This window comes from Panulirus ornatus, chromosome 50 (genome assembly GCF_036320965.1).
Source record: "Panulirus ornatus isolate Po-2019 chromosome 50, ASM3632096v1, whole genome shotgun sequence".
Taxonomy (NCBI): Eukaryota; Metazoa; Arthropoda; class Malacostraca; order Decapoda; family Palinuridae; genus Panulirus; species Panulirus ornatus.
The window spans coordinates 25412914-25435836 of NC_092273.1; the positions used below are offsets into that span (position 1 = coordinate 25412914).

Here is a 22923-nt window from a genome sequence, read left to right on the forward strand (position 1 = left end):
GATGGGGGGTTTTGGTTTCAGTGCATTACAAATGGCCGCTAGATAATGGATGCGAGCAAATGAGGCCTTTTCTTCATCTGTTCCTGGTACTACCTCACGAATGTGTGTAATGATGAACAAATAGTAAAGAAAGAAAAGATATATCAATATACAAGTGTTAATAAGACCCTGTCTGCTCAAGGTTACACCACTAGTAACAGTCATCTTTGGAGAGGCTGTATCATTGGGACTAAAGTCTCATCAATAAACCTCTCACTTCAAAGTAGCTCCCATTTCCCTGCTACAGGAAGTAGCACAATCTGGAGCTGCTGGAGCCTCTGAAAAAGATATCCTAAGCAACACTAGAACTCTTTCTCAGAAACTGGCTCTGGGGTAATTATAAAGAAATATGTATGCATATATACAGAGTATATATACAAGGGGTATTACTGGACTCCACCTGCGTGTACATGATGTTACATTGTATTTGGAAATTTACCTTTAGCAAGGTTGATTCATTGTCACCGGATGAAAAAAGTACAACCTCGTCAAGGAATTTCTCACACTAAAAGAGTCCATTTCCCTGCTACTGATTGTTGTGCAGCCTTGAATCTACAGCAGTCCTGTAAAATGGGTCCTGAAGTTAATCAAACTATATCATTAAGGAATACATGGATCTATTCAATTTACATATACCCATTGGGACCATCTGGCATTTGCAGGGGCCAGTTAATATGTGATGGTTACTGAAATCATTCACTGCAGTTGGGTCTTATATGCCCAAGTAAATTTTTTCTTCACTGTGGGTGGAGCATATATGTTAAAAATTCTTGAATCACTCAGCTCAGCCTCAAGGTGAAATACATGCCATTAATGTTTGTAATGACATTCCTTGAAAGGACAGCAGATGATACAGCCTGAACTTTTTCATACATTGGTCAGTATGTATGTAGAGTTGTCAGGAAGCCTGTATGAGATGTGTGTCTTCAAGTTATGTAATAATTTGTGAAGCCATGACACCCTTACAAGATGACTGATATTAGTCATGAAAACCCTTAATAATCATATTTGTGTGTCACATCACATCTCACTATGTATGCCTGACCACTCCTGAGTACCTCACACGCCTGGCAGCAGAGAAGCATAAATAAGAGGGCACATAGCATATGTAAACAATGTTTTACCAGGTTGAGTTGTATATCATTTTATTTAGAAAAATTTTGTTCTAGTTAAGTGTAATAACAAACTATTGAATGTATTTTTTAGAATATTTGACAACAACTCGCACACAGAGCGTACAGTGGATACAGTATCAGGACTGCCAAAGTGAAAGTGTTAAGAATCCAGCTGACTCTCAGACCCATGAGGACCAGCTGGCACTTGCAATGGTAAGCTGATACAAACAGGGAACTTTTGGTATCAGCTGACCCCCCTTTCAGGGTTGTAGTGGGACCAACTGACACCTACTCGAACCTGATGGGAAGAAATAATACCTGAAGAATTTCTTCAAGATCACACAAAATCAGTTTGGGTCCTTCAGCATTGGGATGTGGACGGGACACTTCCTTCTTTGCCTAGAGAGAAGCATTATTGTCTCCTTTGCTGTCAAGTGGTATAAGGAGCCCCTCCTCCAACCTTGATTAGAGCTGCATGAGAATATGAGGGCCTCAGCACAGCTGCACAAGAGGGTGAGGGCCTCAGACCCTGTACTTGCTTAGTACCAACAAACCCTTCATGGAAGGTAAGCCGCAATGGCGGTAAAGCACAATCGAAGACTGTTTCTTCGGTTCATTATGCTTAGGTTTTTGTGTCAGTCTGTGTTTCTCAGAATTAAAAAACAATATCTCATTCATAACTTTAAATTATTCATTCACGTGTGAAAAGTTTGTTAAAGTTTATCAATACATTCCAAAATTAAAACTCATCTAAGTTTTGTACCCAAGGTTCGCACAGCGTCCAATGCTGGACGTGACTAGGATAACTGCACTCTAACCAAGCACTTGTGGCATTACTAAAAGCCTGACATCGACCCAGCTGGTATGCTAGCTCAGTCAGCATCACAAATTCGTTCATTTGGCCTCCTTTCACTGCGATTGTGGCCAAGGCACAGGGCCTAAGGCTGGCCGAGACATGAAGGAGGCCGCCGGCCGTCAGAGACGTGGGGAACGGGCACGAGCGACCCCACGGGCACCACTCATATGGAACCAAACACGTGTGGGTCGAGGCGAGGGCGGTGGTCAGACAATGGTGCCTTGCAATTGGATGGAAGGAACAGAGGCTTCAGAACCACACTCCTCAGGCGGCGTCACCTGTGGCACAGAAATACTCTATCTTTAAGAAAAATCATTAACTAAGCATCATTCAACCAAACCAGTGAAAAAGCCAATTCAACTAATTTTTTGCAGTCAGTGTATGACAGAAAAGCAATAAATTAAAACCTGTTACTCTTAAGGATTGGCCACTGTGATGTTAGTTAGCTATGGAACCCTTTAACCTTTCTAGTCCTTTCCAAACACTTTGACCTGTCTGATCTTAAACATCAAGCTTCTGACCTTATCAAAAACTCTCATTCCTTCTTTATTTTTCTATCTATATCTCTGACGCCTGTTCCTTTTGGGGACTCCTTCAGGGGGTGGCCACAGCAAAAGAGACTCCATAATTGGTTATCTCCACTGCTGCTTCTCAGCCTTTACTGCCTCACACTTAACAGGCCACTGGCATAGGGCAACTCTAGCACAGTGTTTCCAGAGGCTCCTACCTGACATTCCTACTGACTACCTCTACCTAATTTGTCTGCCTTTTGTTCCAACCTACTACTTCTACCTAATGCCCCTATCTAATGTTCCTACCTATTACTTCTATCTAATGTTTCTACCTAATTCTCCTGTCAAATGTTCCTACTTGCTACTTCTATCAATTACTCCTACCATTTTGTTAAAAGCTGGGGCTAGTGCATAGTGCTCACCATGGGAAAATCCAAATTTATGAAGAAAGAGTTGTCTGAACCAAGTGTTGCCAAGTGTTATGTATAACAAGGAGAGATTGTAAGTCTGTGGATAGTATGCCAGCAGTCCAAGTGCAGGTAAGGCAGAAAGAAAATACAGCTACCTGGGTCAGAAGAGTGCAACTTGACAATCACTGAAATGCTGGCTCACTACGCAGTCATCACTAACCCTCCTAATACCCAGGCTGGTAGTAACAGTAATATACCTCCCTGATTGGTGGCTGCTTACTAACTTTCCTTTTTTCATATTTCATCTAAGTCTTGTCCTTATTAAGAACTTTCAGCAGGAGTCTTTGAAAAAAAAAAGTGGCTATGAATTTACGTAACAATGCCCCATTACTGGTAACACACTCATATGGACTGATATTTCAATCTGAAAATTTGGTGCGGGCAATTTTGAATGGATAATTACACTAGTAAGTATGTATACACAACAATGAATATCATATATACTCCCTACCTCTAAGCCTATGGAGCCATTGGTTGGGATCTTGATGGAGCCAGTGCGTTCATCCCTGGTGAGTGGTGTGAGGGGGCTGATGCCTAGCTCCTCAAAGCTGTTTATTCTGCGGGTTCCTTCCAGACCAAACCGTAAAGAATTGGAACGTCGCATAAGGATGTCATCCACACGAAGGGAGTTGGATCGGCCTCGGACATACCCTGTTGGAGGGGACATGGGGACGTGAAGGGACTCTACAAGGGAACCCAGGAAAGGAGCTGCAGGAACAGGGAATTGGAGGAAGAATTAGGTACAGTTAGATAACACAATGTGGGATTACAGAAGTGTAGATTCTGATACGAGCTTCACTGTTTGCAGGGAGCTGTTTGGTGTTAGGTTGGTTCTATAACCAATATGATGAGGGTGCAGTGTGAACAGCAGCCATGACAATACCAAATTAGTAGACTTACCTGGGGAAATCTGTGGACTGTCTGGAAGGCTGAGAGAATTAGACTTTGGTGCTGATGTGAGTGGTGGTGGCCGGGTAAAGGTAGTGCTACGTCGCCTGGTATCACACAGAGATATGTTGGACTTTCTCCGAGAATTGTGCCTCTCGAATGTCTTTTGAGCCGAAAATGGACTTGGCCGAATGAGGTATCTAGGGGAAAATTCATTATCATTATGATTATTATCATTATTATTATTATCAAATTATGAGAGAGAGGAACCATCTGTTTAAGATAAAACTTAGACAAATTCTTTTCCTTTTTCATACATATTCGCAATTTCCCATATTAGTGAGGTAGGGTCAAGAATAGAGGACTGAGCCAAAGAGGGAAATATCCTCACTTAGCTCCCTTCTCTGTTCCTTCTTTTGGATAATCAAAAAGAGAGGGGAGGATTTCCAGCCCCTGCTCCCTCCCCTTTTAGTTGCCTCCTACAACATGCAGGAAATACATGGGAAGTATTCGTTCTCCCCAGTCCCAAGGAGTATAGACAAAAATATATATAACATGTTTTACTCATCAAATGAAAGCAATATGTACTCACATAAGCACAACTACAAGCAGTATAAAATAATGATGCAGTTTCTGAAACTCAAACAAATAAAATCCCTTCTATATGTAATAACCCCTTAAAGCAAGATGATGGATGTAAGTGTCAGGCCTAAAAATTTTTTTGAGTACCACTACACATCAATGCAAGCATGAGGATAAGAGCTCAAGCTCTTCACTAAATTTACTCTAGTTAAGAGAGAAAAAATCAAAGATGGTATTAAGATTGATTATGAAAAGAAAAATCTACAATATATTTCATATTCCATGTCATTACGAACAAAATTCTGCAACAGTTAGAGATTTCATACTTCACATAAAAAAAATTTCATTGACAGGATGTCTTTGTATCACAGTGTACACTCATTAGCATTAAGTAAAGGTGAATTACATTAATAAATGAACATTTAAAATGAACACTTTTTATAGAGGAACATTTAATACGCACTCTTTTTATGGAGGAACATTTAACATATATTTCTTTCATAAACGAACATTTAATATGCACTTTTCTTTATGTTAGCTGGAATAACATGAGCAACTGAAAACTCTATTCAAGGAAAGCTCATGAATAAATTCATTTTTGCTTTATGTACATCTACATCCAAGCCCCACAGACCTTTCCATGGTTTACCCCAGATGCTTCACATGCCCTGATTCAATCCATTGACAGCACATCGACCTCAGTATACCACAGTTCCAATTCACTCTATTTCTTGCATGCCTTTCACACTCCTGTATGTTCAAGCCCTAATCGCTCCACCCTTCCATCTCCAATTTGGTCTCTTGCTGCTTCTTCCCTCCATTTCTGACACATATATGCTCCTTGTCAATCTTTCCTCACTCATTCTCTCCATGTGTCCAAACCATTTCAACACACCCACTTCTACCCTCCTTTTATTACCACACACCCTTCTTACCCTTTCATTACTTACTCAATCAAACCACCTCACACCACATATTGTCCTCAAACATTTCATTTCCAGCACATCAACTCTCCTCTGCACAATCCTATCTATAGCCCATGCCTTGCAACCATATAACATTCTTGGAACCACTATTTCTCCCTCCCCACCCTGTGACTCACTTCTGCTTCCATGGTTCCATCCCCTGCTTAGTCCACCCCCAGATATCTAAATCACGTCACTTCAAGTTTTTCTCCATTCAAACTTACCTCCCAATCAACTTGCCCCTCAACCCTACTGAACCTAATAACCTTGCTCTTATTCACATTTACTCTCAACTTTCTCCTTTCACACACTTCACCAAACTCAGTCACTAACCTCTGCAGTTTCTCACCCGAATCAGCCACCAGCACTGTATCATCAGCGAACAACTACTGATGCACTTCCCAAGCCCTCTCATCCACAACAGACTGCATACTTGCCCCTCTTTCCAAAACTCCTGCATTCACTATCCTAACCACCCCTAACAAATTAAATTTCCTAACAAATTAAACAACCATGGAGACATCACATACCCCTGCCACAAACCAACATTCATTGGGAACCACTCACTTTCCTCTCTTCCTACTCATACAAATGCCTTACATCCTCAATAAAAACTTTTCACTGCTTCTAGCAACTTAGCTCCCCCACCATATACTCTTAAAACCTTCCCAAGCATCTCTATCACCCCTATCATATGCCGTCTCCAGATCCATAAATGCTACATACAAATCCATCTAAGTATTTCTCACATACATTCTTCAAAGTTTTTATCGAGGATGTAAGGCATGTGTACGTGTAGGAAGAGAGGAAAGTGATTGGTTCTCAGTGAATGTAGGTTTGCGGCAGGGGTGTGTGATGTCTCCATGGTTGTTTAATTTGTTTATGGATGGGGTTGTTAGGGAGGTAAATGCAAGAGTCCTGGAAAGAGGGGCAAGTATGAAGTCTCTTGGGGATGAGAGAGCTTGGGAAGTGAGTCAGTTGTTGTTCGCTGATGATACAGCGCTGGTGGCTGATTCATGTGAGAAACTGCAGAAGCTGGTGACTGAGTTTGGTAAAGTGTGTGGAAGAAGAAAGTTAAGAGTAAATGTGAATAAGAGCAAGGTTATTAGGTACAGTAGGGTTGAGGGTCAAGTCAATTGGGAGGTGAGTTTGAATGGAGAAAAACTGGAGGAAGTGAAGTGTTTTAGATATCTGGGAGTGGATCTGTCAGCGGATGGAACCATGGAAGCGGAAGTGGATCATAGGGTGGGGGAGGGGGCGAAAATTTTGGGAGCCTTGAAAAATGTGTGGAAGTCGAGAACATTATCTCGGAAAGCAAAAATGGGTATGTTTGAAGGAATAGTGGTTCCAACAATGTTGTATGGTTGCGAGGCGTGGGCTATGGATAGAGTTGTGCGCAGGAGGATGGATGTGCTGGAAATGAGATGTTTGAGGACAATGTGTGGTGTGAGGTGGTTTGATCGAGTAAGTAACGTAAGGGTAAGAGAGATGTGTGGAAATAAAAAGAGCGTGGCTGAGAGAGCAGAAGAGGGTGTTTTGAAATGGTTTGGGCACATGGAGAGAATGACTGAGGAAAGATTGACCAAGAGGATATATGTGTCGGAGGTGGAGGGAACGAGGAGAAGAGGGAGACCAAATTGGAGGTGGAAAGATGGAGTGAAAAAGATTTTGTGTGATCGGGGCCTGAACATGCAGGAGGGTGTAAGGAGGGCAAGGAATAGAGTGAATTGGAGCGATGTGGTATACAGGGGTTGACGTGCTGTCAGTGGAGTGAATCAAGGCATGTGAGGCGTCTGGGGTGGACCATGGAAAGCTGTGTAGGTATGTATATTTGCGTGTGTGGACATGTGTATGTACATGTGTATGGGGGGGGGGGGGGGGCCATTTCTTTCGTCTGTTTCCTTGCGCTACCTCGCAAACGCGGGAGACAGCAACAAAGTATAAAAAAAAAAAAAAAAAAAATTCTTCAAAGCAAACACCTGATCCACACATCCTCTATCACTTCTGAAACCACACTGCTCTTCCCCAATCTGATGCTCAGTACACACCTTCACCCTCTCAATCAATACCTGCTCACATAATTTCTCAGGAATACTCAACAAACTTATACCTCTGTAATTTGGGCACTCACCTTTATCCCCTTTGCCTTTGTATAATGACATTATGCATGCATTCTACCAATCCGCAGGTACTTCACCATGATCCATACATACAGTGAATATCCTTACCAACTAAACAACAACACAGTTACCCCCTTTTTTTATAAATTCCACTGCAATACCATCCAAACCCGCTACCTTGCTGGCTTTCATCTTCCACAAAGCTTTCCCTACCTATATAACTACACACTGAACATGAAGTTTTTACAAATATAATAATTTATCATTTTGATAAAATGCTCTTGACAAAAGTTTCCAGCAAACCCTAAAATGGCTTACGAATAACATTCAGAAATGAACATACTGTTTGCCAAAACCAGCCAATGGTAGCAACCAAGATGCTGTTACTGAACCCTCAATCAACCCTAGTGAGCCATGATGCTGCAACTAATGCCTTTGTCAGACCTGGTGCAAAGTCAGCCATGATGCAATTATCAATGCTTTGGTCAAAACTTCTGATTCATTGGTCATGATGCTGCTTTTCAACTATTAGCGGTAACTGGTCAGTTATGATAATACTACTCATGATTTCATTGAAGCTGATCAGTGGTTTAGTGCTATACTCAGACTTAGTTATCAATCACCCATGCTGCTGCTTATGATGTCTCTGTCAAACTTGGCAACAGTATCTCCACTAATTTCTCAATCATACCTGATGAGTGAACTATTAAGATACCATTACTAATGCTTTTGTTAGACCTAGTCACGGGCCATGTATGATGATGCTATTAATACTTTGGTAAGATTTGGTGAGAGGTCTCTCATGATGCCGCCATTAATGCCCTGGTCAAATCTGTTGAATTGGTAGCCATGGTGTCTTTCTTAATGCTTTAGCCAGACCCAGTGCCAAGTCAGTTACTAACACCTTCGTCAGGCTTGGAACTGGTCACAGCGATGAAATTATTAATGATTTAGTCTAACCTAGTGCCTAGCTAGCAAGATACAGGCTCTAATGCCTTTATCAATCCTGCTCACTGGTAATCAATTCTGCAGTCAGACCTGATCACAAAGAGACAAATTGTAGGGGATGTTTTGAGGTTATTTGAGGAACGGAGTGACAAGTTCAAAAGTGTTTTTACAGTGGATGATGTTATTGCCCGAACACTAATAAGATAGAATTGGGAGGAAGTCTTGGAAAGTACTAAGACATCTAGAAAAGACATTAACAGAATACTAATTGGTCCTGAGCCATACAAAGTTCACTGTCCTGATGAAATTTCACTGATGTATTGAAGATGGGTGCAGATACACTTCATAAACCACTTGAAATACTGTTCAAAAAGTTGCTGGAGGACAGTAAAGTACCAATGGATTGAAAAAGGAGCAAAAATCATACCTCTCTATAAGAAAGGTGACTGTGAAGAGGCACTGAACTACAAATCAGTCCCCTGATGAGTTGGATTGTAAAGTACTGGAAAAAGTAATCTGAAAGCAAATGTATGACTTCCTGCAGAGGAGAAATTACTTAAGTGAGAAAAAACATGGTTTTAGGGTAAGGATTTCAGTGAGAAAGTAAGCTCCATATTAGAAGAAAAAGAAGGTAAGTGGATTGTTTGTATCTGCACTGCTGGAACATGCTTGGCACTGTACCAAATGGGAGACAAATTAACCTCCTTGCTCTACTGTAAAAACTCATGCACATGCAATGCAACAGTAACAGAATCCCATTTTCTACTTTTTTACCCCAAGTTTGTAAGATTCAGATCTATCTAGAAGATTATCTTATATCATAATTCTGTTCATGGTGCATGATAAGAAAAAAAAAAATTCAATGTAAAATTTTTCAGAAACTGCTTGGCAGATACAAAATTAAAAATCTATCATATATAGTTTTTCAAAAGGATTTCCTGCTACATATAAAAATTGTTTTCAAATGTACATATATTCTTGCATACCATGCTAACACTGTGTTGCACAAATCATGCTGAATATTTCTCCCTTGATTCTGATAAACAATACAACAGTTTCTATTTCCTCTAAAGTTAATATTTCACTTCAAAATCAATCATATATAAATATCCATTCTGAAAATTAAAACCTTAAACACTGTAATGCATTTTCTAATACATTTTTTTTTCTCCAAATGCTGCATTGTTACCTTACACATGCAATAAGCTGTACTGATGAATGGCCACACCCAACCTTTCAGCCAATAAGTTCTCAATATCCCTTCAAATTGGCTGTGTAATATTCAGGTATGCTGGGAGCTGAGACTGGCCCTTGGGAATGGTTGGGGTTTTATGTCCTGCCAGGGCCATCCCAGAGGGGAAGCCAAAGGGCCCAAGTGAGTTAAAGAAAGCAACAAATTATAATCTTCAAAATTTGCTTACTATTTCAATTTTCTATTGTTTGGTAACTTTGTTAATACTTCTGAATATCACCCCCCCTCCCTTATCCAAGCCCCTTCAAAGGCCTAGAAACCTGGGGATTTTACCCAGTTTCCCTGCTCTCTTGGTGGGCTTGGTAATGTTTACATCAAGAGCTAATCATGGCGCTACAGTCACAATGAGAGAAACAAAAACTAATTACGTAAGGCTTGCATGATTCAAGTTGCACCTGATGCGGGTTTTAAGAAGCAAACTGCTACTGCCCAGCTCCGTCATTAAGAAGTATAGAGACTAAACTCTCCATTTCTCCAGATACTCACCATTCAAACTTAGTCAAACTCCTGTCTCACCCCCTTGCTCCACCTCAATTCCTTACTTTGTTCGCATTAACTTTCAACTTTCTCTTTTCAAATACTATCCCAAACTGTCACCAGCTTCTGGAGTTTCTTTCTGGTGTCAGCCACCAGAGCTGTTTCATCTGCAAGAAGCTAGTGATTCACCTCCTATGCCTGCTCAAACCCCAGGCTCATCACAGACTTACTCCTTACTCTAAGACCCATGCATTTACCTCCCATACCACCCTACCTATTAACAGATTAATCCCGACTTGTGTCATGCCAATATTGTAGTTCTATTGCATTTAGCACAAAGTGCTAAATCTTTCAATCCATCATTTAATGCCCAGCTGATGTACAATTCCAGTTCTTAACCATGTATGTCATCAAGAACCTAACAAAACAGCTGGATTTTTGATCATGCATTACAAACATCCTTAAATTGTCAATGTGTAACAGCATCATCATTTCCACGAGTGCAATATTTGGATTCACTATTGTAAATAAATTTACTGTAAAATAAATATTCTCTTCTGTTTCATTTCATATTTTGAATGGAAATATGTTTTTTCCATTAATTCATGTAACTAATGTCCTGTCTTTGTAAATATAGGTGAATATTGACCAAGAGGATATATGTGTCAGAGGTGGAGGGAGCGAGAGAAGTGGGAGACCAAATTGGAGGTGGAAAGATGGAGTGAAAAAGATTTTGAGTGATCGGGGTCTGAACATGCAGGAGGGTGAAATGCGTGCAAGGAATAGAGTGAATTGGAACGATGTGGTATATCGGGGTCAATGTGCTGTCAATGGATTGAACCAGGGCATGTGAAGCATCTGGGGTAAACCATGGAAAGTTCTGTGGGGCCTGGATGGGGAAAGGGAGCTGTGGTTTCAGTGCATTATTACATGACAGCGAGAGACTGAGTGTGAACGAATGGGGCCTTTGTTGTCTTTTCCTAGCACTACCTCGCACACATGAGGGGGGAGGGGGTTGTTATTTCATGTGTGGCGAGGTGGCGATGGGAATAAATAAAGAGACAGTATGAATTATGTACATGTGCATATATGTATATGTCTGTGTGTGTGTATATATATGTAAACGTTGAGATGTGTAGGTATGTAAATTTGCGTGTGTGGACGTGTATGTATATACATGTGTATGTGGGTGGGTTGGGCCATTCTTTCGTCTGTTTCCTTGCACTACCTCGCTAACACGGGAGACAGCGACAAAGCAAAATAAATAAATAAATAATATATATAACATACAGAATTAAAAGAATTTACAAAATATGTAAAGATATGTATGGGAAGAGTGAAAATATGCCTTCTAAAAAAGCCATAAAGTATGAAAAGTGTTATGGTGTATGTAGAATGAAATTACACCTAGAAAAACCTGAGAGTCATTATATGATTCCAATACCATGTCAAACCAATATAGGGGAAGGTATACATCTTCCCTGGGTATTTTTTCAAAAGCATATATATAAAGGCCTCATCCATTACATATGACAGCTTGAGATTGGATGTGAGCAGATGTGGCCTTTCTTTATCTGTTCCTGGCACTAACTTGCAAATGCAGGAAGTGGCCATCAAGAATGAAAAAAAATGTTAAATACTTTTTAAAGAAAAAGTTTGTATTTTCCATTTCATCTTTTTGAACATAAGGTAACTATCTTTTCAGAGAAAATACATAATGAAATGATTGAACAACTATGATGAAATCACACATCCTTGATGCAAACCCACCTCCCTTCCTAATCTCACCCATGCCCTACATGTCTGTAAAAGGCTTCTCATTCCATTTGGTAACTTTCCATTTGCCTCATATATTCTCAGCACCTTCTACAAAGCCTTCAAGCCAACCCTGTCTTACAGTTTCTTTAGATCCATAAATAGAATTTACTCTTTCACTAAGTATTTCTCATAAAACCTCTACAAAGTGAACACCTAAAATCCACACATCCTCTTTCTCTTTGGCAGCCACATTGGTTCTTTCCACTCAAATATTATGCACATGCCATCACCCTCTCAATCACCACTCTTTCATCCTCTCAACCTCCTCTTACATATAGGGAAAGTCAACTCCACAGAATGAGCTAAAACTTACTTCATCTACTATCAAGTTCCTCTGGCAAAAGAGATATCAAAAAAATATGGAAAATTCCAAAATCTAGTAAATACTTAGCCCCAAAGTTGACAGATTTGAGAGCTCTGAGTGAATGATAAACAAAAGGGTAATGCATATGATGGAGAAAACTTACACAATGTCACCTTCTTCCAACTTTAGGTCACATGAAGGATTGATGATGACAAAAGACAGGGAATTGCGCTTCTCCGAAACATCGTCATAGTCCTCAGGTGGCAGGGCTGAAGAGAAAGATCAGGTTCATCATCAATGATTCAGGCACTTAGTTAATGAAAATGTTGCTTGGGAATGCACTGCTGTTCCTTAAATGATTTGGTTGAGCATGGAAGAGACTATTGAAGCTAACAAAAGAAATGATCCTTGTATCTTGGTAGTCTTCATCGGAGCAAGCAGGAGGAGCGATGTTTATAGTCTAGGTACTATATTACAAGTAATGAAAAAATGTCTTTCTGTGACTGAATTAGTAAGAAAACTGGTGATTATTTCTGAAGGACTTTTTTAAAGCTAGCAAAAGAATGGGCATGCTTGAAGGACTAGCAGTTCCAACAATATTATATGGTTGCAAGATATGGGCTAAAGAGAGAGCTGCGTGGAGGAGGGTGGATGTGTCAGATATGAAATGTTTAAAGATACTATTTGGTGTAAAAAAGAGGTGTGGAAATAAAAAAAAAAGTATGGTTGATAAAAGAAGAGGGTGTATTGAAATGGATTGGACATATGGAGAAAATGAGTGAGGAATGATTGACAAAGAAGATGTATGTGGCAGAGGTGGAGAGAACAAGGAGAAGCAGGAGACCATATTGGAGGTGGAAGGATGGAGTGAAAATGATTACAAGTGACTGGGGCTTGAACATACAGGAGGGTGAGAGGCGTGCAAGGAATGGAGTGAACTGGAATGATGTGGTACACCAGGGTCGACGTGCTGTCAGTGGGTTGAACCAGGGCATGTGAAGCGTCTGGGGTAAACCAAGGAAAAGTCTGTGGGGCCTGGATGTGGGTAGGGAGCTGTGGTTTTGGTGCATTACATATGACAGCTAGAGACTGAGTATGAATGAATGTGGCCTTTTTTTGTCTGTTTTCCTAACGCTATCTCTCTGAAGCAGGAATTAGCGATGCTGTTTCTTGTGGGGCGGGGTGGCTATGGGAATGATGAGGGCAAGCAAGTATGAATATGCATATGTGTATATATGTATCTGTTTGTGTGTGTGTATGTATATCTACGTATATGTTGATATGTATATGTATGTAAATGTGCGTATATGTGCATTTATGTATGTGTATATATATATACAGAAGAAGGAGTCACGTGAGGAGTGCTCATCCTCCTCGAAGGCTCAGATTGGGGTGTCTAAATGTGTGTGGATGTAACCAAGATGAGAAAAAAGGAGAGATAGGTAGTATGTTTGAGGAAAGGAACCTGGATGTTTTGGCTCTGAGTGAAACGAAGCTCAAGGGTAAAGGGGAGAGTGGTTTGGGAATGTCATGGGAGTAAAGTCAGGGGTTAGTGAGAGGACAAGAGCAAAGGAAGGAGTAGCACTACTCCTGAATCAGGAGTTGTGGAAGTATGTGATAGAGTGCAAGAAAGTAAATTATAGATTGATATGGGTAAAACTGAAAGTTGATGGAGAGAGATGGGTGATTATTGGTGCATATGCACCTGGGCATGAGAAGAAAGATCATGAGAGGCAAGTGTTTTGGGAGCAGCTGAATGAGTGTGTTAGTGGTTTTGATGCACAAGACCGGGTTATAGTGATGGGTGATTTGAATGCAAAGGTGAGTAATGTGGCAGTTGAGGGAATAATTGGTATACATGGAGTGTTCAGTGTTGTAAATGGAAATGGTGAAAAGCTTGTAGATTTATGTGCTGAAAAAGGACTGGTGATTGGGAATACCTGGTTTAAAAAGCGAGATATACATAAGTATACGTATGTAAGTAGGAGAGATGGCCAGAGAGCGTTATTGGATTACGTGTTAATTGATAGACGCACGAAAGAGAGACTTTTGGATATTAATGTGCTGAGAGGTGCAAGTGGAGGGATGTCTGATCATTATCTTGTGGAGGCGAAGGTGAAGATTTGTGGGGGTTTTCAGAAAAGAAGAGAGAATGTTGGGGTGAAGAGGGTGGTGAGAGTAAGTGAGCTTGGGAAGGAGACTTGTGTGAGGAAGTACCAGCAGAGACTGAGTACAGAATGGAAAAAGGTGAGAACAAAGGAGGTGAGGGGAGTGGGGGAGGAATGGGATGTATTAAGGGAAGCAGTGATGGCTTGTGCAAAAGATGCTTGTGGCATGAGAAGCGTGGGAGGTGGGTTGATTAGAAAAGGTAGTGAGTGGTGGGATTAAGAAGTAAGATTATTAGTGAAAGAGAAGAGAGAGGCATTTGAATGATTTTTGCAGGGAAAAAATGCAAATGAGTGGGAGAGGTATAAAAGAAAGAGGCAGGAGGTCAAGAGAAAGGTGCAAGAGGTGAAAAAGAGGGCAAATGAGAGTTGGGTGACCTCCTACCTCTTTCTTTTATACATCTTCCATTTATACATCTTACATTTGCATTATTTCCCTGCAAAAATCGTCCAAATGCCTCTCTCTTCTCTTTCACTAATAATCTTACTTTTTCATCCCACCACTCACTACCCTTTCCAATCTGCCCCCTCCCACGCTTCTCATGCCAAAAGCATCTTTTGCGCAAGCCATCACTGCTTCCCTAAATACATCCCATTCCTCCCCCACTCCCCTTACCTCCTTTGTTCTCACTTTTTCCATTCTGTATTCAGTCTCTCCTGGGACTTCCTCACACAAGTCTCCTTCCCACGCTCACTTACTCTCACCACCCTCTTCACCCCAACATTATATCTTCTTTTCTGAAAACCTCAACAAATTTTCACCTTCGCCTCCACATGATAATGATCAGACATCCCTCCAGTTGCACCTTTCAGCATATTAACATCCAAAAGTCCCTCTTTTGTGCTCTTATCAATTAACACATAATCCAATAATGCTCTCTGACCATCTCTCCTACTTACATATGTATACTTATGTATATCTCATTTTAAACCAGGTATTCCCAATCACCAGTCCTATTTCAGCACACAAGTCTACAAGCTCTTCACCATTTCCATTTACAACACTGAACACCCTATGTACACCAATTATTCCCTCAACTGCCATATTACTCACCTTTGCATTCAAATCATCCATCACTATAACCGGGTCTTGTGCATCAAAACTACTAACACAAACACTCAGCTGCTCCCAAAACACTTGCCTCTCATGATCTTTCTTCTCATGCCCAGGTGTATATGCACCAATAATCACCCATCTCTCTCCATCCACTTTCAGTTTTACCCATATTAATCAAGAGTTTACTTTCTTACTCTCTATCACATACTCCCACAACTCCTGTTTCAGTAGTGCTACTCCTTACCTTGCTCTTGTCCTCTCACTAACCCCTGACTTTACTCACAAGACATTTCCAAACCATTCTTCCCCTTTACCCTTGGGCTTCGTTTCACTCAGAGCCAAAACATCCAGGTTCCTTTCCTCAAACATACTACCTATCTCTCCTTTTTCTCATCTTGGTGATATCCACACACATTTCGACACCCTAATCTGAGCCTTCGGGAGGATGAGCACTCCTCGCGTGACTCCTCCTGTTTCCCCTTTTATATATATATGCCTGTATGTGTGGGGTTGAGCCATTCTTTGTCTGTTTCCTTGTGCTCCCTCAATGGTGCAGGAAACAGCGTTTAAGTATAAAATAAAGTGTATTGATAGAAGTTGTTGTAAAAGCAGTATCATCATATTTGTGCTATGAATGAATATCATCTGTAGTTTATGTAGTCTTTATTCATATATGTATCTTAAGATATCCATTAGGTGCTACAGGAATTGCAATGCCTTGTACTTAGAGCTGAAAGAATATTATGTCTTCTTGAAAAGGAGGAAGTGCCTCAGGGTAAGGATGGGGACAATGTACCCAGGAAAATCATAAGATTCATGTTCCTCTAATGAGGCTTAAGACAACTAGTAATTTTTTTGTGGCTAGAAACTTACCTAAACTCTGCATGCGGGACCGAACCAGTTGCGCTATCTCTGCCCGTTCAATGAGGTTGCTGTGGCCCTCTTTGGGGTCATCTGAGATATTCAGCGAAAACTGGAATATAACCCAAGACACATCTTTATTCTAGAATCTTGTAACCTTTGATATTTGTACTTTTTTCATTTTTGCTTTTGCATGATCTACGTAGAAAGAAGTTTATTTTTCATATATACATAAAGCTAACATTTCTTTCACATCAAATTGCAATCTGTATCACAGTCTCAAAATATCATTTGATGATGTTAAGATTACATGGGTAAAAAGACACCTGCAGTGTAAACAGGGTTAAGTTGTATGGACAAACAGCAGCCACGGACTCATGTACATCATTAGAACAGCTGGGCACTACACACCAGGATATGCTACATTTTATATGGTACAAACACTACATTATACAGCTGCCACAGTGCATGAACAGTTAGCAACGTGCACAACATGAGGCTTACCTCTAAGTTATACTGGGATAATGTGATTATCATACACCTAAGTCATAATGAAAAAACAAAAAACAAATTTACCAAACACCACACTTAAGTTCTGCCACTAGCACCTAAGGTGGTCTCATATATGATGAGGAAGAAAGGATGCATTGCCACACGCATTCTCACAATGGAATTCCTTCAATGGGTGTAGACGCCAGGGTGGTCTAGGGCAAGACTTGGGCAAGCAGCTGTGGGTGGCAGTGGGATTGTAAGTGAGCATGTGTTGTGTGGCTGTGGTTGTAGCTCTGGTGCTAAGGCAGTGGCCACACACCTGCTGATGGCTGTTATGAAGGAGACAGATGGTCATGGTGCTGATGACTATATTATGTAAATAACCACCTTTGTGTGTCATGAGCTGTATGTACGAGCTGCTATTGTGTGAGCCCTGTGTTTTCTTGTCTTAGTTCCACTGACAATAGGGAGGCCACATCTGCATGACCAACAACTGCAGGGAGGTCAAGATCAAGTGACTAACAATTGCAGTGATTTGAGATCACATGACCTGCAACCACATTGAAACCCTGGTCACATAACCAATGACTGCAGGAGCTCACAATCCCATGAACAACGATGCCAGTACAGTCATCTTAATGACTGACGGGGTACATGACCACATGACCAAAAATTGAAGGGAACTCATGATCAAATGATTAGTAAATGAAGAGAGGCTTTGACTACATGATCAATAACTGAAAGAGCTCAAGTTCATACATACAACCAAAAAATGCAAGGCGGTCATGATCACATTACCAACAACTACAGGAAGGGCATGTTCACACAACCAACAACTGCAGGGATGTCAAAATCCCACAACCATCAATTGCAGGGATGTCAACATCCCACAACCAACAACTGCTGGGAGCTTATGATCACATGACCAATGACTGCAGGGGGCTCATGATCCCATCATCAACTGATGTGGCAAGCTCATGATCACATGACTGAAGAGAGCCAATAATGGCATAACCAGAAACTGAAGGAAGCTCACAATCACATGGCCAGTGATTAAGTTAGTGTCTGATCAAAAGACCAAATGCTGCAGAGAGGTCATAATCACATAACCAACGATGGTGGCAGCTTGTGTTCACATGACCAACAACTGCAGGGATTTAAGAGCTTGGGAATGTAATACACTAGTAAGTTCTTGTATAATGTTGAAGCACTGATGTGTCCATGTGTATTTGAACTGTGTGTTAGTCTTATGAACCTGGGCTCTTGAGAACCAGAGAGTAGCAAAGTTGCAAAATGACTTGAAGGATATATAAACATATGGTGGTGAACAAGAAGGCGAGTGTTACCAGAGTGCGCCTGCACAAGATTACACTGCAAGTGAAAAGTCACTTTTTGCTAGGCTGTATCATTGGGAGTACAGTTTTGTCAAAGAGCCTCTCACTCCAAAGGAGTCCACCATGTCCCTGCTGCAGGAAGGAGCACAGCCTTGGAGTTGCAGAAGCATTAGCCAAGAGGTTCTGAGTAACATACGGACCCTCCCTGTGAAAGAGGTCCCGAAGCAATAGTAATCAAATAAATGAACGAGATATGACAGTGTAAGAGATACTTTTGACAGTGATCCTGTGTTCTTTGCCCTTATATAATTTGTGAATAATGATGCTGGAAGTGATCACATGCCGGCAAAATGTAAATAACTGTGTACTTGAAGGCAATGTTGACTGTGTGCTTATCATGTAATTATGACTGGATAATTCTTAAGATAAGTGTTCTACTATTCAGATCAGTTATGGTGACTTAATAGACGTGGTGAAGCTGGATGTATATTCACAATTATTTTGGTGAATGTGGAAGTTTAAGATGAGATGACGCTGAAAATTACCTGTGAATCAAGGTTTTGATGTCAGTTGGATGTGACTGTAATCATGAAAGCATGTTAACTGTGGTTTGTTCTTTGGAAGCTGTCAACTGACAATGACAATATAAAGGATGGTGACTGCATGTATGAAGATGAAAGAATGGTGATGAATAAGTGAAAGTGAAAGAGTGAAAGGGTGATGTTAGCAATAAAAAAAATATTGGTAAAAGTAAAAAACATGTTTAGCACTGCATTAGCAATGGTGAATAAATGATGACGGCCTTTACGGTGGTGACAGCATGAGTGAAGGTGACACCATTAAAAGTCATTGATACAAAGTTATCAATGCATTAAAACTTGTAGTTAAGTGATTATAGTAATATAACTAACGATACTCATATGGTACATGTAAAAGATAGTATTCAAGTGATGAGTATAAAAGTTGATGAGACAAATGGTGGTAGCATGAGTATGCCAGTGGTGATGAAGGTATTCACGATGATACTATAAGCAAGGGAAAATTAGACATTAGTGAAAGTAAAGGTGCTGATCACAGAGTAACTGATTGATGAAGCATACGAGACAGCAAGGTAATGATTTCTATATAAATGATGAAAAAATCAGTAGAAGAATCAATGATAGTATCATTGTGAATACCTTCATCACCACTGGCATACTCATGCTACCACCATTTGTACATGTATTTGATAGCAGCTGGTAAATAGTGGCAATTATAAAGATGAGGCTTTTTATGCTGCTGCTCCTGCTTAAAATCTTGTGAATTATTTACATGGACTGTATAATCAATAGTGACTTTACATGCTACTAACTGTGTGCGTAATGGTTACTAAATGCTGGTAATTTAAGTGAAGCAACGTAGAGGATATTTGAAAGTGGATCCAGTTGCCAAGGGTATACAAGTGTGAAGCTGCTGTTGAGGATATGTGTCTGGACCTATTAATATGTGACATATAAATGTAGACCTGGTTGTTGTGGATATACATGTAGAAGATCTCTAGTCCAAATATCTGTTATCCAAAAATATTCAAAATCTGAAAGCTTAGCATTTATGATTCCCACTAAAACAGAGTATAATTTTCCAAAGTTTTAGACAGAGGCACTAGTATTCCATGCTCTTCTGTTTTTTCTGTTATCTTTTTGATATTGCCCTTGCTCTGCTCTTATAATGGTGTCTAGCTTTCATCCAACTCCTAATATTCTTTCAGCAATTTTCAAACTCTCTATCAGTCAACATGATATTTGTTAGAGGCACGCACAAGGAATAATTCTCTATACAAGTACAATGAATAAACATTTTTATATTCCTTTATATAGTAATCTTTTTTTACTTAACTTATTTTCCACCTAATTTGTGCATAACTACTCTCTAGCTGTCATTAAAAATATACTGAGACCAGAGCCTAACATCCACAACCAAGCCTTACTGACTATCTTATGGTTTACCTGAGCCATTTCATGTGCCCTAATTCAGCTCATTGATAGCACATTGTTCCCCATATGACAAATTGATCCAGTTAATAAAACTACATGCACAACTCTCACCTTCCTGAATACTCAAGCACCGATACCCCAAATCTTCCTTCAATTTATCCCTCCATCTCATTCTCTGTTACCCCCTTCCTGTTCCAGCCTTTACATCTGATGCATACATCCTTTAAGATAGTCTTTCTATGCTTATCCTCTCCATATGTCCGAACCATTTCAGCACACTCTGGTCAGCTCTCTTTTTTATCATACTGTGGTCACTGTCACACCTCTTGTCTAGACTATCACTCCTCAACACACTACACTTTAAGTCCAACACATCTGCCCTTTATCTCTTATGTTCCAAGACAAGAGTCACATCCATGCAATGCTGTTATGTCTTCTATGTCTTTGAACTTAAACATCTTAGCTCTGACACATAGTGCCCTCTCCTTTGGCACCCAGCTTTATGCACCAGGGATCTTGGCTACTTTTCCCACCCTATGACTTGGTTTGACTTCCATGTTTTCATCTGTCCATTCCCTGGAACTGTACATAAAACAATCCTATTCTTCCAGGTCCACCTCATTCATACAAACTTGAACTAGCCTATCCCATCTCCCTGTGCATATAATTATCTTATTTTTGTTCACATTTATTCCCAACTTCCTCATCTAGCACTCTCTCCTAACCTCTATCATCAACTTCTGGGTTTTCTGACCGTACTCAAATATAGAAAGGTGCAAGAGGTGAAAAAGAGGGCAAATGAGAGTTTGGGTGAGTATCATCAAATTTTAGGGAGAATAAAAACATGTTTTGGAAGGAGGTAAATAAACTGCTAAGACAAGAAAACAAATGGGAACATCAGTGAAGGGAGTTAATGGGGAGGTAAGAACAAGTAGTGGTGATGTGAGAAGGAGATGGAGTGAGTATTTTGAAGGTCTGTTGAATGTGTTAGATGACAGAGTGGCAGATATAAGGTGTTTTGGTCGACGTGGTGTGCGAAGTGCCTATTTTATCTACCAGCCTCTAGGAATGGACGAACAGTTAGGTTATCTGTGGACTGGCTGCTGTGACCAAGATTCACACCTATGTGGACTCGACCCCTGGGTGATCCATCAATGTTTCAAGGTCTGTAACAGTTACTGATACACCATGGAGGTCCTTCTTGCACATATACCATACTCTCCTAACAAAATCTTATTGCATTGATTACTTTTAGTTGATCCTACATATCTGAAAAACCTTCCAAAATGTCTCTCTGTCAACCACTTAATACACTTGATCTAAATCCATAAATGCTACAAAAAATTCACTCTTTCTCCAAGAAGTTTCCATCCTAATTTCTTAGGGCAGAGAGAGAGCGCACATTCTGTACCATTCCCAAAGCCTCATTGTTCTTTCTCAGTCAAATTTTCTGTGCATGCCACTACCCTCTTAATCATCACTCTCCCACACAGCTTGTCACATGTGCTCAAATGACTTATATATTTATCATTATAGCGTTCAATTTTGTCCCCCTTGCCTTCACATATGGTCATAATTCTTGCCTTCTGCTAGTCCTCATGCACCTCACCTTCAGCCATACAAACACTAAATCAACAACACTTTCAACCTTTTTCTTGACAAACTCAATAGCACTTGCTTCCAGTCATGACACTCTGCCAAACTTAATCTTATGCAAGGTTTACGCCTTTTACCTTTTTTTCTTTCACAAATCATTCATAAGGACTCTGTCACTCCACATGCCACCTAATTGCAAACATACTACACCCTCCAACCTATCAACAAATCCAATTAACCTTTAAAATACTCAATCCATCATTTCCACATCTTCCCTGCCTGTCTGCTCCTCTCACTTTTGTTCTTGTTTTATCTCTTGTTTTTATCACATTAATTACCTTTTTCCAAAAGAAAAAAAAATTCTTATTCTCTCTAAACTTCTTCATTAATGTCTCACCCCATCTCTCATTTGCCCACCTTTTCAGTTCCTGCACCTATCTCTTGACCTGCCACTTTCTTGTATACTCATATTAATCACTTTCACTCTATCCCTGTAGGCACCTTCCATTACCTCTCTCTTTCCTTTCACTAGTACTTTAACTCCTTAATCCCACTACTCTACATTTTCTCAAATATCCAATCCCACCTCCTGCAAAACACACACTTTACCTGCAAATGTAAGCACCACTTCTCTAAATCCTTCCACACATCTCCCATTCCCATTTCACTTACTTCCACCCATGAGCACCAATAGAGACGGACAAAATGTGCATTTATCCCTTTCCCCATATATAATACAAAAATTGGCAAATACAGCATATTCATGGTCAATCTTACTAAAATAGTTTTGGGGCTGAAAAGGATATCCTAAAATTGCTGACATAAGTGCTTCAAATATCCAATTAAATATACTAAATGGTGGTCTAAGTTACACTGGCATAGTTGATCCCAACATCATACATAAATGTTTTGTCAACCCTTTGAAACATTTCTGTGGGCACCCATGCTCCCTCACTATGCCATTCTCCACTGTATTGCTCCAAGTATCTCAGCACTTAAGCCTCTTTACCTATCTCTTTTACTTTCACCATTTCTTGCACACATCTCATTCCTCTATTTCTATATCTATCTGCCAATATTTCTAACACCCATTCCCTCC

General features: G+C 40.2%; 1 protein-coding gene across 1 annotated transcript in view; it reads right to left on the bottom strand.

The window, feature by feature from the left end:
• Positions 1 to 1167: 1167 nt before the first annotated feature.
• Positions 1168 to 22923, bottom strand: part of SLO2 (slowpoke 2) — a 1142188-nt gene continuing 1120432 nt past the window's right edge. The window contains 5 exon segments of the mRNA XM_071691568.1: positions 1168 to 2288; positions 3444 to 3700; positions 3893 to 4080; positions 12510 to 12615; positions 16442 to 16541. Coding sequence (XP_071547669.1) covers positions 2217 to 2288; positions 3444 to 3700; positions 3893 to 4080; positions 12510 to 12615; positions 16442 to 16541 — 723 coding nt within the window. The 3' untranslated portion in view covers positions 1168 to 2216.